This window comes from Phyllopteryx taeniolatus, chromosome 22 (assembly GCF_024500385.1).
Source record: "Phyllopteryx taeniolatus isolate TA_2022b chromosome 22, UOR_Ptae_1.2, whole genome shotgun sequence".
NCBI lineage: Eukaryota > Metazoa > Chordata > Actinopteri > Syngnathiformes > Syngnathidae > Phyllopteryx > Phyllopteryx taeniolatus.
In genome coordinates, this window is record NC_084523.1 from 6306289 (window position 1) to 6322945 (window position 16657).

The following is a 16657-nucleotide window of genomic DNA, read 5'->3' on the forward strand; positions in this document are numbered from 1 at the left end:
CAATGTACAAATTCATGTTAAAAGGGAGTCAGCACACACCTGTGCCTCTGATCTATCCCAAATGAAGTTCAGATGTTCTAGTAGGCTTTTCCTGACCGTTTTTTCCATTTGAGATTTTTGACATTTAGCCCCAAAGCATGATGCTGCCACCACCCTGCTTCATTGTAGGTATGGTGTTCTTTTGGTCATGAGCAGTCACGTGTTTGTGCCAGAAATACCTACATCTGAAAACATCTAAACTGTTGCAAACCCATCTGAATGCAATTTAAGTTTCATTCACAAGCCAGTCATTCACCAACCGAGCCACAATAAGACAAGAATTTGGATTCGTGCAGCCTGGAAGAGACTGTACACTAAAATGTTCCCAGATATGGAGCACAACGCAGCCACTACCTCCCTAAGGGCCCACGTTGGACAAGTAACTGAAAGCCACTTGAACTGGGACACTGGGTTACGCATTTAGGAGTACAAAAGCACAAACTGTGTCTCACAAGTGCCATAAATAAAGCATGTAGCAAAAAAATAAAATAAAACAAATTTAAAAAAAATTCACATCTGGAGTGTATTTTCTTTTTCTTTTTTTTTTAATTTCCACCACACCGCCATTCTGCGTGACACCCATTGATGAGCCTGACTGAGCATGTTGCAAAAATATCCTCAGGCTTACTGTTGAAATGTGTATGACTCATGCAGGCAATGATGTATACTTGTGTAAAAAGGCGAAGATAACGATAGAAATATAATATATAAAGGACATGATTCATGTATGTGCCACACATGGTCCTCGTGCCCCTGAGGGTACGTATACTAACTAGAGCAGTCTTAATTTTACCTCAATGTATTATGGACTATATTTAGTGCGTTGTGATAAATCATCCAAGCTGCATTCATAGTCCAGGGAGCAAATTAAGTCTTAAATCCATGGAGAATGGTTCTTTATAATGCCCAGATAACTGCAGACCCTCTTTTCTGACTGAATTAAGCAGCACAATCCTATATGAGGAAAGGAATTATCATTTTAATACTTTTTTTTTTTTTTTTTTTAAAGGTGCATTTAGATTTGCATTAATTTCAACCCATAGTCCCTCAAGTAGCTCTCACTATTATGTTGGCAACATGCACCTTGTGTCTTACCTCCTCCCATTCTGCACTGCACACATTCCTGTCATAAAAGGCAGGGGCGGACAGGACCGTACCAAACCTAAGAGAGGATATCGCGAGACATGTTATTTTATGTATATTAATAAAGCCACTTCAATTCAAGTATAACAAAACCATGTTCAATTGAGAGATGATGACGTCAACGCGTTTTTTTTTTTTTTTTTTTTTTTTTTTTTTTGAGGGCGTGGGACGCAGCCGTAGGAGGTCGTGACACCCCATTCCACAAGAATGGACTCGTCCTGACACTGCCATGTTGGATGGAACAGGCTGCGGGCGCTAAGGCAGCTGGACTTCCCAGGAAAGGGACGGACGAAGGCCACGGATGACCCGGGGATTGTTTATGGATCTTTCCGGACTCAGTTTACCGTCTTAGAGTCCGTAATACGTTATCGTTTGGTGAACAATGAGTGGACTTCATAAGCAACAACGGCATATAAATGTCGGTTCCATGCTACTGACGCCTCAAGAGAATGACTACCTTTTCAACCACCTCGGCAGGAAATGCATCGTAAGTTACTTTATATTAACCTTGCGATAACTTGGTTTATTATGATTGCGCCACGCTTCATGTTTGACGTTAGCTTGTCCCTTTCTTTTCCTATTGGAGTGGGGAAGGTGGGTTTGTTTTGACAGCCGAGACGGCGGGGGTGTGGGGGTGGGGGGGGGACGTCGAACCTCGCTCGGGACGGTCACTTTCGGCCGTAACCTGCGTTGTCATCCAGTTTTGTTTTGTTTTTTTGTTTTTTTCCGCCCACGACGCTTAAAAGTTGACGCTTGACACACCTGAAGTCACCCAGCAAATGTTGTTACCTGACATAGCTCCGCCACTCCGCTACGACCGAGTTGACATAGTTAGCTGCTAAATCAATCATCGGCTCGCAAAAGTAGCATTTGTGTGTGTGCGTGTGTGTGTGTGTGTGTGTGTCGGTATTATATAAGGTTAGCCGAACCTGGGTTGTTTTCGGGAAGTGTGTTCACTGAATGTGCCGACAAGGCTTGGCAGGGGACAGCGCTGACTAGTGAAAACTCATCGGGGCTTTTTATTTTATTTTATTTTATTTTATTTTATCCCCCCGCCCTCGTCCCGTCTTCGGTCCCCAAAAATCTGAAGTCTTGCTCGACCAGTCTGACTACAGTGCCGTGTCACCTAAAATAAAAATAAATCACCTGTCCCTTCTCTCCTTTTCTATTACTTAGTTTAACACTATGTATTTATCCACTTTTTTTGCCCCAATGGCTGGCATTCGAGAGAAAATAAATAAATAAATGCTCCAGTACTTTTGACACCTGTGGCACTTTACCAGCCTGACGTAACTTCCGGGAAGGTGGCATTGGAGTCACGTCAGCATTGTGGAGATACTTTCAAGTTAAACGCAGAGGATAACACTTTTGTTAGTAAAAGGCAAATTATGCTCTGCAGAATGGATGATGGATATTAGATTGTTTTTTCATTTTCAGTTATCAGTTTAGTCCATTATGTAGCTCGTCATTTGGTCAAAGGTGGTTATATCCAACATATTGTCAGTGTGCTTCCCCCTAGTGGGCTGGAGCTGTTTTTCTCAACCCGAATTGAGCCAAGGCACATATTTTCCTTTTTAAATATCCCAAATCTTACCAAACGTACATATAATGAAATAATGATGATGGTGTTGTCTCAATTGATACAATAATGTACTCACTCGGTGTGATTATGTGGCCCGTTTATTTGAGCATCACTGTCGTCTTCCATCTAGTGGAAAAAGCATTTAATTGCTCTGCCTGTCACCATACGTAACTCGCATAGGTAGATGAACAATTATGTTATTTGTAAAGCGTGAAAAAAAATTGTGAAGTTGTACAATTTCCCATAGGACAGTGGTTGGGAGTGACTGGTCTGGAGTGTCATAGTTTTTAAAGATTACTTCCATATTACCCTTTTTATAATGTTATTTATAAGTGTCATGGCATATCAGCCACACTATTGTATTGTAATGGCCCTTATGTTCTGATTTTCACGTGACCTCATCTCAGTTTGCTTCCTCAATGTATTCACTGATTCGTGAAAGTGAAATTTGCAATGGTTGGGGAAGCGTTTTTTTTTTCCTTTTTCTTTCTGCTCACCTGGCAGCAGTGAGCTACCTGTGCTCCATTTCCTTTTCCCGTGAGCCTTGACAGACACCTCACACTCTGCTCTCTTTGTCTTCCCTCTTGCGTAAGAACACAGGTTTCTGGGGTGTGCCGTAGGTTGACGTAGGCCCGCTCAGAAATACGGCGACGACGTTCCTCCGGCGCTCTTTGGCAATTGTGTGACTCTGCATGAGACGGGGGAATTGGGAGCATTCCTCGCAATTGTACGATATCTTTGCATCCAGAGAGGGTAGCTTGTCTCTGAGATTGTGTCTCCTCAATAATCTAATTAAAATGCCTGGGAGTGATTTAACGGCTGTCTTATATATTGCACATAGTGTCTCTTGTTGATTTTTGCTTCTACGTCTTGATTGTATTCCTGGTTGACTGTGGAAAATGGGTCAAGTGAGGTTTTTATTGCTTAGTCAGTGCAATAAAAAAAATAGAGGAACATGATTTCACGACTGCTTTGACTCATGCACGTGCAGAGATGCTCATTGGTATTCCCTCGCTTTTCACCATCAGCAGTACTGCCGGCCTCGGAGGGGGGTTGTTAGGGGTCCAATCGACGCTGTGTGTTTGTGTGCGTGTGCGTGTGCACAGACTGCCTGATCAGCAATCCCCATCCTACAGGAAGTCCCGTGGTCAGACCTCCTTTGGTGATTTGTGCTGGATAAGTGGAACATGATTCCACTCGATATTGCCCTATCTATCTCCTTCCTGTCGCCATTATTTAAAAAAAACAAAACAGAAAAGAATCTAATTTTAACTGATTCTTTTATCTATTTCTACCTCCTGCACAAATGAGGTCAAGCTTTCTTGTCTCCTTGTACTCGAGGGGCACAGAAATGAAAAATTGTCGTCACTGGTTTGAGTAAAAGAAGCAAGCGAGCTCATGTAGCCATAACGCTACAGCCAGCGCTTCACTTCCTGTCATCTTTGACCCTATCAGGAACTATCAGCACTCCATGGGCAGAAGAAACCTCAGGCTCTTAAGTCCTGACGTGATTAAAAATACCTTAAAATAGCCGCTTTTTACTGCTGCCATGAGAATCTGATTTGAAGCTATTATGTAAAGGAATTACTAAAGAAGTGGCATTTCAGAACATGTCGTGTAATCATGTGTGTACTGTATAAGCAAAGCAAAAACATGTATTGGAGTCTCTATTTGTGTATTTAACGGAGCACGCATGCTGACCATGATGTAATGTCTGTGGTGCTTTTCCTTGTGTGCAGTAATGCGTGGGCTGCATGATGCACTTTAGCAAATGTGGCAATGCTTCAAAAATGATATCATGAGCAGTACAAGTTGTCACTTCTATCAATATTTAACTCAGAACAGGAACCCGTGTTTGTGTTCCTTGCAAGCTTCTCAGTCACAAGATAAAATGACACCTGAGGGCTTCCGTGGCAGAAAACACCTCCAAGCCTCAACCTGTTCTTCCCAAATGTGAACACGAGACATGATGCGAATCACAACTAAAATGGGCCATCAGCTCAGCATGTGTTTCCATCCCTGATGCTTTCATCTGTGCGTTAATAGCTGAACCCCACATGACGCCGGTACCCCCACAGCAAGCTGTAAACCCAAAATGGCGTCTGAGCTGCGTCTGAAAGGGTGCACCGCTCGTCTGTGCTTTACGTGTATCCTTTAACTTCGTCAACGTAAAGAAGCAGGAAGGATTTCTCGGTTAATGCCGGTGATGAGGTCGGAGTGTCACTTTTAGTAATGCCTTTTAAATAAGTTTTTATAGTTCTTGAGCAGCTTCCTGTTCTTAGTCTTACAGTGTAAAGTTAATCTAATCCGAGCATGTGTGCTTAGCCCCAATAAGATCTTAAAACCTTAAGGCAGCGGTTCTCAAGTACCACCTAAAAAAAGTACTTGGCTCGCCAAGTACCGAAAATTTGTATTCAACATTATTGTAAGACATAAGTGAGGCTTGACTCTGTTGCTGTGTGTCTTTCCCCGATCCTAGACATTATCCTCAGGGGTGGTCCAGGTGTTCACTGCAGACAGGAACGCCACGTGGACCAAGAGATGTTGCGGCGTTGCCTGTCTGATCAAGGACAACCCGCAGCGCTCCTACTTCATCCGAGTCTTTGACGTCAAGGTAGGCGAATGCGATGCGGTTGAGTGTCAACATCAGAAACGTAACGCGTCTGTGCCTTCTCTATCCTACATGGTGTGTTTTGTAACAGGACAGTAAGATGCTGTTCGAACAGGAGCTGTACAACAACTTCAACATGAATCCCTCCAGACCGTACTTCATCACATTTGCTGGAGACGTGAGTTGACTTCCACCTTCCTGCGGCAACCATAATAATGATGTATTTTGCATCTATTTATAGAAACGCTGATTCAGAAGCTTAAAGGAGTCTCCATCTCCATCATATTGACAAAAGCGCATGCCCTCTCATCACTGGGAAACCGTTTTTTAATATAAAACAGGAACGACTGTGCCTTTGTATGCCTCAGTTTGAAATTGAATATATTTATTGTAGTGAGATTTTATCCAATAACGAAAGTCCTAAGCAAGACCCGTTTTATCTGTTGTGCCGCAGCGTTGGTGGGTGCAGCAGACCGTGAAGTATGCGGCACTGTAAATTGTGGTGATAAGAGACTCATCGCTGTGTACACATCGTCAAAATTGTTTTAGCACAATAAACTCAACACTCATTGTACACTCAGCTGTGTATGACTGTATAAGGAATTGTGCCTTTGTTTTCTTTCTGTGTTCATTCTTTTGTTGTCCCCCTCACCCAAACCTACAGTCCAGCCAAGTGGGCCTGAACTTTGCTAGCGAGGAGGAGGCTAAGCGTTTCCGAGGTCACCTGGCAGAGCTCTTGGGCAAAAGGCAAAGGAAAACTGGTACTGACTTCCTTATTGCGCCTCACCCTCTTTAACCACCCCTTAGTGATTGATTGGAGTTCAGCTCAGGCAAAGGCAAAGGGCCTTCAAGGATGGAGAAGTCAACTTCTAAGCGTGTCATTTTCCCAGTGTTTAATCACATGCAAAAACACGACACGTTCGTCACCATCTTCAGTCTGCTACAACAAAGCAGATCGGTAAATGTACAGTGTACATATTTATGCATCAGGTGTTGCGTTCTACGGTAAATGTACAGTGTACATATTTATCCATCAGGTGTTGCGTTCTGAAATAGGCAAGTTGCAAAAGCTTATCCAGAAAATGTAATGTTGTCCCTGTCCTAAGGAGGAGGGCACTAGAGACCAAATGCAACAGCAGAACCTGTCATGAATCGAAAATAAAGATTCAATAATTATCTTTTCAAGCACACTGACAATCATCTTTCTTGCAAACCCTGAAGAAAAAGTCAAAATTTCTTGGCACAATTTCACTGCTCAGGTTTGATGAAGCATATTTGTCTCTCACCCTTGTCATCTTCTTCTAAACTAAACCTTCCATTGGAACCTTCACTTTCCTCTTTCTGCTTTGGGTTGACTCTTTGCTTAGAAGGCTTCTTTCCTCTGTTCTCCAGAGAACTCGCACCGTAATACAGCAGCATCTTTGCATCCAGGTCACTTCTCCTGGACCTTTGCCACACTTTCTTTCGGATGTACGGCTGTCATAATAACTGTATGTATGTGCCGAACGTAGCGCACTAACTCTCCCAATTTCGCCAAGCCTTTCTTTTTCACAAACTCCTTTCTTTGTCTGTCTGCCTTAGCTTCTCGCCAAGCCACCGCTTAGCGCAACGTTGTAACTATTTCATTTGTCTGTGTTCACAGAGAAGAGACGCGAGCCTCCAAATGGTACGTCCTCCACCGTTTCCTGTCGCTAACGTCACATTTCTTAGTATGCTTGCTGTTTTTAGGTGAATGGATTTTGTCCCAGACGGTTCTTCTCCCAATCACCAATTTCCATCCTCTTTGTCCCTTACTTTCCCTCCCGACCTTCGTGTTTTCATAAGCAGAGATTTAATCTGGGATTAGGCATCCATGAAGAGTTACATAAAATCTGTGTGCTAAATCCTCAAATAATATGACGGGATTAGAGCCCCGAGTGTGTGTGGTTTGATGGGAAAGGGAGGAGAAACCAGTAAAAGTGGGTGGAGATATGACAGCGTCGAGCCAATCCAAGCGGGATAATCTTGCGATGGAAAGTCGGTTGGAAAAGGCGTCCATGTGTGTCGATTGACAATCACAGCAGGGACTCCAGCTGTCCTGATGGAGGGCTTGTCCAAACAAGTGTTGGCAGGATGTGCGTCCCTTCAGCTCAGACAGCACACCAGTCCACTCTTCCAGATGTCTGATGAGGGTATTAAAGGCTAAATCCAAGTTGGCTTACGATGTGCACCTCCTTTGGCTCTTGTGTTTTGGAAATCTTTTTAGACCAGGCAGAACCATCTTCTTGACTTTCGAGAGTGGATTTATTTGTCACCAAAGGAGGATTCTTTTTCCAGAGTTGATTCTCACCTGGATATGATGCGTCCACCAGAAACAATTTGTCATTTTTTGTCCTGAGAAAATCGTCTGTCTTTGGAGCCGATGCAAGTTCACTCCAGGATCTCCCTCGCAGCGATGATGTTCTGCACCACCTTCCTGTCCGCTCCCTCGGAAGAGCTCGGCGGCGAAAGCGGCGGTGGAGCGGGAGCCGGCGGCAGGGGCTTGGGCCCGGCTAGCTGCTTGTCCACCTTGCACTGCTTGGTTCTCCCCCAGGATGAACTTTACCCGGGTCTCTCGGAGCCCTCCTTCACACAAGTGCGAGCTCACAGCTTTATCGGCGACATGCTGCTAGACGTCAGGGGGGGCGCATGCCACGATCGAGATAGTGGGGGTATTTGGGACAGGGTGAGGAGGAGACGCAGTCGCTCCGCTTCGCCTTTACCCAGCAAAACACCAAAAAGTCCTTGTAGTGACAGTTTGAAAGGTATGTAAGCCTCTGGGACTAAATCTGCAGAAATGGGGCTGTGTTTTTGTGTTACTCTCCTCTCTATATGTGTAAAATCTACCCGAGTGAGCTTGTAGTTGCAAAATAGTCAGACGACGGCCACCGCATCTGTCCGAATGATACTTGAAAGGAAATAGAAAAAAGGAAGTGCATTGTGACTTATGGGGCACCCTGTACTTTCGATAGAAATATGGCGTTAAGGCTTTCTCTCAATGTCATCTTCTAGGCCCCACGCTGCCAATGGCCACTGTGGACATCGAAAACCCAGAGATCAGCACGGGGCACCGTTTCCATAGCAACTCTCAGGTGAACAACATCATCCACTCCACCTTCAAGAGGGAGAAGAAGGGCAAAGGCAAAAAGAAGAGGCTCACCAAGGCTGACATCGGCACACAGAGCAACTTCCAGTGAGTCACTGGGCTTTATTTGTTTATTGCATTTTCACACTGACATTCGAGACCGATTTGCCAGTGAAGGTGTCACCTGTGGTTTTGTTGATTCACGCATCTCTGCTTTGGCACAGGCACATTGGGCACGTAGGATGGGATCCAAACACAGGCTTTGACGTAAGTAAAGGCTTAAAGGAAACAATGCAACTTTGCCCTGTATGAATCAACATGATGAGTGCGTGACACTCCACATGCTTTCAAATCAAGGCCTGGCTGTTTAGCTCCGTGTCATTCAGACTTACAGATCTTTGAAATTAACCATCGGCTCCAAAATATTAATCTTCGCCGCACGGCCGTGTCGTCAGTGCAGTTACACAAGGAGATTTTTGGAGGGAAGGCGACCTGTGTTTGCATAATCCTTGGACTTGTTCCCCAAAAAAAAAAAAGCATCCCCAGTATGAGATTATACCGGGGCGTGCTGAAATTCAAATGATTTCATTTCACAAGTCAATGCTTTCAAGGCCTTAAAATTGATAGGAATGGATGATGTCATTCAAATGAATTGTTCCCATCTTCTGGTTTAAATCAGTGGATTGACACAGGGGCCTGCAACATTCTAGTTCAAAGAGAAATTGGTTCTCAGCAAAAATTGGTTACGAACACTAGAGGGTGGTGGTGAGCAATTCTTCAAAAAAAGAGGCGAATTGTTTCCTTGAAGCTGTTTGACACTCCCACTGGAAGTTGAAATCTAAAGCAAAGAGAATTACACATGTATTTGATCAAACTTCATTTTTACACTAAAAAAAAAATAATAATAATAATTAGCATTATGCTAACACAAAATGCAAAACAAAATAGCATTGAGGTGACATAATTATAACTCTTTAAACAATGGATATTTGAAATCAAGGAGAAGCGGCTCGGAAAATGGATGGATGGATATTTGAAATCAAACAGTGGAGCAACCCATGTAGACAGACAGTAACGATATTCAGGCTAATATTCTTTATTTTCTGAGATTACCGTTTTCCACTATGTTAACCATTGTGTTTTTGTTTTTGTTTTGTTTTGTCCTCACAGCTGAATAACTTGGACCCCGAGCTGAAGCACCTCTTCGACATGTGCGGCATCTCCGAGGCTCAGCTCAAGGACAAAGAGACCTCCAAGGTCATCTATGACTTCATTGAGAAGAAGGGTGGAGTGGAAGCTGTCAAAAATGAGCTGCGCAGACAAGGTGGGCCACACGAGAGTGCGCTATGTGTCGCTTCTGAAAAGGATAACTGACGTCAACGTAACCGGTGCTGTGGTTTTATGCTCAGGGCCTCCCTGCATTGGTACGTTTCCATGCATGGTGTGGTGTGACACACCATGCATGTTAAATGATAATCAGCACCGCATTTGTCATAAAAAGCTATGGCAAAAATTGAAGAGTTGAAACGAAAAAGCAGGGGTCTTCATTTTTTTTTTTTTTTTTTTTTTTGTGAAGTGAATTTTTTTTTTTTAGTTCTGGTTCCAGGTTAAAGCTATCCATCCATTTTACGAACCGCTTAACCTCACTAGGAGGCTAATTTGGGGAAACAAATCTCACTCTGATTGAAGTCTTTCAAAGAGTTCTTTATTTTTTTAATGGTAAAACCAGACAACTCCCAAAAAATAACAGACAAGTCAAAAATGTTCACGTAACTTTAAAATTACACTAAAATTAGGCTTTGAGAATAAAAAATAGCTTGCGCTCACTTTCCTGCAAAATGTAAGCTATAATAGCGGTGAGTTAACGAGAAATAGCTGCCGCTGCCATGTTTGTGATGATGTAAAAACGTATGGGCTTGTGATTGGCTTAAAATGAGATGATGGCAGCTGCAGCAAAATGTTCATGGCGCTTGGCGTTTCTGTTAGGAAATGTAGCATCGAAAGATGCATTGATAGGCTGTATGCTTTTAGGCATGGCTCTATTTTCGTCTTAATGGTACTTCATGGCTTTTCCGGTTGAACTCTTCAATTAAACTTGGGTGAAGAAAAAGGTATAATCTTTTATCCACTGAATGTCACACTAGTTTTCACACTGAGAAACAACACTGTGGTTGAAAACACAAACTAGGAACCCAACCCAGACCTTTTGTTTGTTTAGTTTTTTACTCCAGGTGTCTATGTGGTTGATTTGGTGTGCACTGTGGTTTCTGTTTCCCATCAGTCCCATCCAGGTCACTTCTCCTGGACCTTTGCCACACTTTCTTTCGGATGTACGGCTGTCATAATAACTGTATGTATGTGCCGAACGTAGCGCACTAACTCTCCCAATTTCGCCAAGCCTTTCTTTTTCACAAACTCCTTTCTTTGTCTGTCTGCCTTAGCTTCTCGCCAAGCCACCGCTTAGCGCAACGTTGTAACTATTTCATTTGTCTGTGTTCACAGAGAAGAGACGCGAGCCTCCAAATGGTACGTCCTCCACCGTTTCCTGTCGCTAACGTCACATTTCTTAGTATGCTTGCTGTTTTTAGGTGAATGGATTTTGTCCCAGACGGTTCTTCTCCCAATCACCAATTTCCATCCTCTTTGTCCCTTACTTTCCCTCCCGACCTTCGTGTTTTCATAAGCAGAGATTTAATCTGGGATTAGGCATCCATGAAGAGTTACATAAAATCTGTGTGCTAAATCCTCAAATAATATGACGGGATTAGAGCCCCGAGTGTGTGTGGTTTGATGGGAAAGGGAGGAGAAACCAGTAAAAGTGGGTGGAGATATGACAGCGTCGAGCCAATCCAAGCGGGATAATCTTGCGATGGAAAGTCGGTTGGAAAAGGCGTCCATGTGTGTCGATTGACAATCACAGCAGGGACTCCAGCTGTCCTGATGGAGGGCTTGTCCAAACAAGTGTTGGCAGGATGTGCGTCCCTTCAGCTCAGACAGCACACCAGTCCACTCTTCCAGATGTCTGATGAGGGTATTAAAGGCTAAATCCAAGTTGCCTTACGATGTGCACCTCCTTTGGCTCTTGTGTTTTGGAAATCTTTTTAGACCAGGCAGAACCATCTTCTTGACTTTCGAGAGTGGATTTATTTGTCACCAAAGGAGGATTCTTTTTCCAGAGTTGATTCTCACCTGGATATGATGCGTCCACCAGAAACAATTTGTCATTTTTTGTCCTGAGAAAATCGTCTGTCTTTGGAGCCGGTGCAAGTTCACTCCAGGATCTCCCTCGCAGCGATAATGTTCTGCACCACCTTCCTGTCCGCTCCCTCGGAAGAGCTCGGCGGCGAAAGCGGCGGTGGAGCGGGAGCCGGCGGCAGGGGCTTGGGCCCGGCTAGCTGCTTGTCCACCTTGCACTGCTTGGTTCTCCCCCAGGATGAACTTTACCCGGGTCTCTCGGAGCCCTCCTTCACACAAGTGCGAGCTCACAGCTTTATCGGCGACATGCTGCTAGACGTCAGGGGGGGCGCATGCCACGATCGAGATAGTGGGGGTATTTGGGACAGGGTGAGGAGGAGACGCAGTCGCTCCGCTTCGCCTTTACCCAGCAAAACACCAAAAAGTCCTTGTAGTGACAGTTTGAAAGGTATGTAAGCCTCTGGGACTAAATCTGCAGAAATGGGGCTGTGTTTTTGTGTTACTCTCCTCTCTATATGTGTAAAATCTACCCGAGTGAGCTTGTAGTTGCAAAATAGTCAGACGACGGCCACCGCATCTGTCCGAATGATACTTGAAAGGAAATAGAAAAAAGGAAGTGCATTGTGACTTATGGGGCACCCTGTACTTTCGATAGAAATATGGCGTTAAGGCTTTCTCTCAATGTCATCTTCTAGGCCCCACGCTGCCAATGGCCACTGTGGACATCGAAAACCCAGAGATCAGCACGGGGCACCGTTTCCATAGCAACTCTCAGGTGAACAACATCATCCACTCCACCTTCAAGAGGGAGAAGAAGGGCAAAGGCAAAAAGAAGAGGCTCACCAAGGCTGACATCGGCACACAGAGCAACTTCCAGTGAGTCACTGGGCTTTATTTGTTTATTGCATTTTCACACTGACATTCGAGACCGATTTGCCAGTGAAGGTGTCACCTGTGGTTTTGTTGATTCACGCATCTCTGCTTTGGCACAGGCACATTGGACACGTAGGATGGGATCCAAACACAGGCTTTGACGTAAGTAAAGGCTTAAAGGAAACAATGCAACTTTGCCCTGTATGAATCAACATGATGAGTGCGTGACACTCCACATGCTTTCAAATCAAGGCCTGGCTGTTTAGCTCCGTGTCATTCAGACTTACAGATCTTTGAAATTAACCATCGGCTCCAAAATATTAATCTTCGCCGCACGGCCGTGTCGTCAGTGCAGTTACACAAGGAGATTTTTGGAGGGAAGGCGACCTGTGTTTGCATAATCCTTGGACTTGTTCCCAAAAAAAAAAAAAGCATCCCCAGTATGAGATTATACCGGGGCGTGCTGAAATTCAAATGATTTCATTTCACAAGTCAATGCTTTCAAGGCCTTAAAATGGATAGGAATGGATGATGTCATTCAAATGAATTGTTCCCATCTTCTGGTTTAAATCAGTGGATTGACACAGGGGCCTGCAACATTCTAGTTCAAAGAGAAATTGGTTCTCAGCAAAAATTGGTTACGAACACTAGAGGGTGGTGGTGAGCAATTCTTCAAAAAAAGAGGCGAATTGCTTCCTTGAAGCTGTTTGACACTCCCACTGGAAGTTGAAATCTAAAGCAAAGAGAATTACACATGTATTTGATCAAACTTCATTTTTACACTAAAAAAAAAAAAAAAAAAAAAAAGATTAGCATTATGCTAACACAAAATGCAAAACAAAATAGCATTGAGGTGACATAATTATAACTCTTTAAACAATGGATATTTGAAATCAAGGAGAAGCGGCTCGGAAAATGGATGGATGGATATTTGAAATCAAACAGTGGAGCAACCCATGTAGACAGACAGTAACGATATTCAGGCTAATATTCTTTATTTTCTGAGATTACCGTTTTCCACTATGTTAACCATTGTGTTTTTGTTTTGTTTTGTCCTCACAGCTGAATAACTTGGACCCCGAGCTGAAGAACCTCTTCGACATGTGCGGCATCTCCGAGGCTCAGCTCAAGGACAAAGAGACCTCCAAGGTCATCTATGACTTCATTGAGAAGAAGGGTGGAGTGGAAGCTGTCAAAAATGAGCTGCGCAGACAAAGTGGGCCACACGAGAGTGCGCTATGTGTCGCTTCTGAAAAGGATAACTGACGTCAACGTAACCGGTGCTGTGGTTTTATGCTCAGGGCCTCCCTGCATTGGTACGTTTCCATGCATGGTCTGGTGTGACACACCATGCATGTCAAATGATAATCAGCACCGCATTTGTCATAAAAAGCTATGGCAAAAATTGAAGAGTTGAAACGAAAAAGCAGGGGTCTTCATTTTTTTTTTTTTTTTTTTTTTGTGAAGTGAATTTTTTTTTTTTAGTTCTGGTTCCAGGTTAAAGCTATCCATCCATTTTACGAACCGCTTAACCTCACTAGGAGGCTAATTTGGGGAAACAAATCTCACTCTGATTGAAGTCTTTCAAAGAGTTCTTTATTTTTTTAATGGTAAAACCAGACAACTCCCAAAAAATAACAGACAAGTCAAAAATGTTCACGTAACTTTAAAATTACACTAAAATTAGGCTTTGAGAATAAAAAATAGCTTGCGCTCACTTTCCTGCAAAATGTAAGCTATAATAGCGGTGAGTTAACGAGAAATAGCTGCCGCTGCCATGTTTGTGATGATGTAAAAACGTATGGGCTTGTGATTGGCTTAAAATGAGATGATGGCAGCTGCAGCAAAATGTTCATGGCGCTTGGCGTTTCTGTTAGGAAATGTAGCATCGAAAGATGCATTGATAGGCTGTATGCTTTTAGGCATGGCTCTATTTTCGTCTTAATGGTACTTCATGGCTTTTCCGGTTGAACTCTTCAATTAAACTTGGGTGAAGAAAAAGGTCTAATCTTTTATCCACTGAATGTCACACTAGTTTTCACACTGAGAAACAACACTGTGGTTGAAAACACAAACTAGGAACCCAACCCAGACCTTTTGTTTGTTTAGTTTTTTACTCCAGGTGTCTATGTGGTTGATTTGGTGTGCACTGTGGTTTCTGTTTCCCATCAGCCTTAAGAAAAACACACCTATAACATGTTAGCTCACCATAATATGAACGGTAATGTGTGAATGCTGCCCTTCAGTGGCGTACCATTGTAACTGCATAGTGCCTTCACAGACCGGAGCATAAAATGTCTGCAGTGAGTGTGATGTTTTATCCATCCATCCATGTGCAAAACCGCTTATCCTCATTTGGGTTGCGGATTAGTTGGATTCTACCCCAGCTGACTTCTGGCGAGAGGCGGGGACTGGTCGCCCTGGACTGGTCGCCGGCCAATCACAGGCAGATAGACAAACAAGCACATTCACACCTATGAACACTTCAGAGTTGTCAATGAATCTCACTTTGCTCATCGCTACCTGGGGGGCTGCACTCAAACAGACCAAAATCCAGATGTCAGTGGGTAAGGCAGGGCAAGGAATCTGATGTGTTTTTGGGGGGGCTAGTGGGAGAAAGCTGGAGTACCTGGAGAAAACCCACATACTTAAAAAAAATTGATTAAATCGAAGTTTTTTTCTTTCTCCAGCTCCTCCGCCCCCGCCATCCAGAGGTGGCCCTCCTCCGCCTCCCCCTCACCATGGCTCAGCCCCGCCGCCAAACTATGCATGTTAGAGTGGTTTACAACAATATTAAATATACTTTGGGGGGACTAAAATCTCTGTCTTGTTGGCTAATGAATTTTAATGTTGCTCATTATGGTTCTACTTGGAGAGCTAAGTATTTTTGTTGTTGGTGGTGGTGGTGGTACATAAGAACCACTGAGCTCGTGAAATGATGCGCTTTTGTGGTACACTTCAGCAAATGTATTTTTGCTTAATTTAATTTCACTTGTTTTATATCACCAAAAAGGTCTCATTAAGAGCACAATACTTTTGGTGTAGCAATGTAATCGTTATGTCTATTTTATTTGTCAGGATTCCAATAAAATGTACCAATGCAGCAAGCAAATAAATGGATACAATTTTATATTATGTGTCACAACACCTCTTAATTTTAACAAATAGAAATATTCCTAAGAGTACAGTTTGATCTGGATTTTAATTCAACAATGCATGTTTGACAAAGGTTTTCTGAATCTGTCTCTTATTCTAGTGAAATGCTGCTCTCTTGTGGTTTACTTGAAGAGTTTCGCTTTAGTTTTTGAGTGATGCACACACAACATTAGCATAGCATGGCTGCAGTTGTATTTACTATAGCACAGGTGTCAAACTGGTGGCCCAGGGGCCAGATTCATTCTGCCACATCATTTTATGTGGCCCGCGAAAGCAAATTTGGCTAAAGTTTGCATGTATTTGCTCATTGTGTTCTGGTGTAATAGCATTGAGATATTTGCAAGCATTTTTTTTTGTTACCAATCCCACTTTGAAAAACTGTCGAAAAACATGTTTTTATAGGCTTCTGATTTCAAAACTGGTTATTCATCAACGTGTTGTGTATACTGTATGTAATTACACTATATAAGGTCATCTTTAATTTATATGGGTTCACAGTTGTAGTGGCCCTCCGAGGGAAGTCCTAACTACGATGTGGCCCGTGACAAAAATGAGTTTGATACCCCTGTACTATAGTGTATTCATCATTTTTATGTCGTCATTCTCTGATATTGACTTTATTTATTTATTTATTTATTGCACATTGTGGTCCCAAGTGAAGACCAATCTTCCCATTGTTAGGCATACAGACAAGTTGTATGAATGCCAACCTGTTAAAAAATGCATGTGAAAGCCTATAGGGCACGTCTTCCTCCAAGATCCAAAACATAATATTCATGTCATCCTCTGCCCTCCTTCTCTTGTTTTGTGGGTCAGACTAATATTTCATGAGGGCGACCCCCTGCTCGGTGTCTCCAGAAAAAACACACACAACATGACCATGCAGACACACAACTGACACATTCTTCTCTTGCATGTTTGCCTGAGGATGTGGATACCAAGTGACATTAGCTGG

The 16657-nt window shown here is 43.2% G+C and overlaps 1 protein-coding gene and 1 long non-coding RNA gene across 7 annotated transcripts in view; one reads left to right on the forward strand and one right to left on the reverse strand.

Annotated features, from left to right (window-relative positions):
- LOC133472263 (uncharacterized) overlaps nt 1-2231 on the reverse strand; it is a 41013-nt gene extending 38782 nt beyond the window's left edge. The window contains exons 1-2 of the long non-coding RNA XR_009786663.1: nt 2112-2231; nt 1135-1201 (exon numbers count right to left, since the gene is read on the reverse strand). This is a non-coding gene — a long non-coding RNA (uncharacterized LOC133472263). The remainder of the gene's footprint in view (nt 1-1134; nt 1202-2111) is intronic.
- Nucleotides 1389-15676, forward strand: LOC133472256 (actin nucleation-promoting factor WASL-like). Of its 6 annotated transcripts, XR_009786660.1 has the most exons (14): nt 1391-1669; nt 5244-5378; nt 5467-5553; nt 6040-6136; nt 7018-7041; nt 8406-8586; nt 8703-8745; nt 9649-9802; nt 9888-9902; nt 10981-11004; nt 12369-12549; nt 12666-12708; nt 13609-13862; nt 15237-15676. XR_009786660.1 is itself a non-coding variant. In XM_061762826.1 (13 exons), exons 1-13 carry the CDS (start codon nt 1565-1567, stop codon nt 13810-13812), a joined length of 1293 nt encoding a protein of 430 aa, XP_061618810.1. In that variant the 5' UTR covers nt 1391-1564; the 3' UTR covers nt 13813-15676. The 6 variants fall into 6 exon arrangements, 5 of the variants coding, with proteins under 5 accessions (XP_061618812.1, XP_061618810.1, XP_061618813.1 ...); XM_061762826.1 differs by having other exon boundaries at nt 13609-15676; XM_061762828.1 differs by lacking the exon at nt 7018-7041 and having other exon boundaries at nt 1389-1669; nt 13609-15676.
- The last annotated feature ends 981 nt before the right edge of the window (nt 15677-16657 follow it).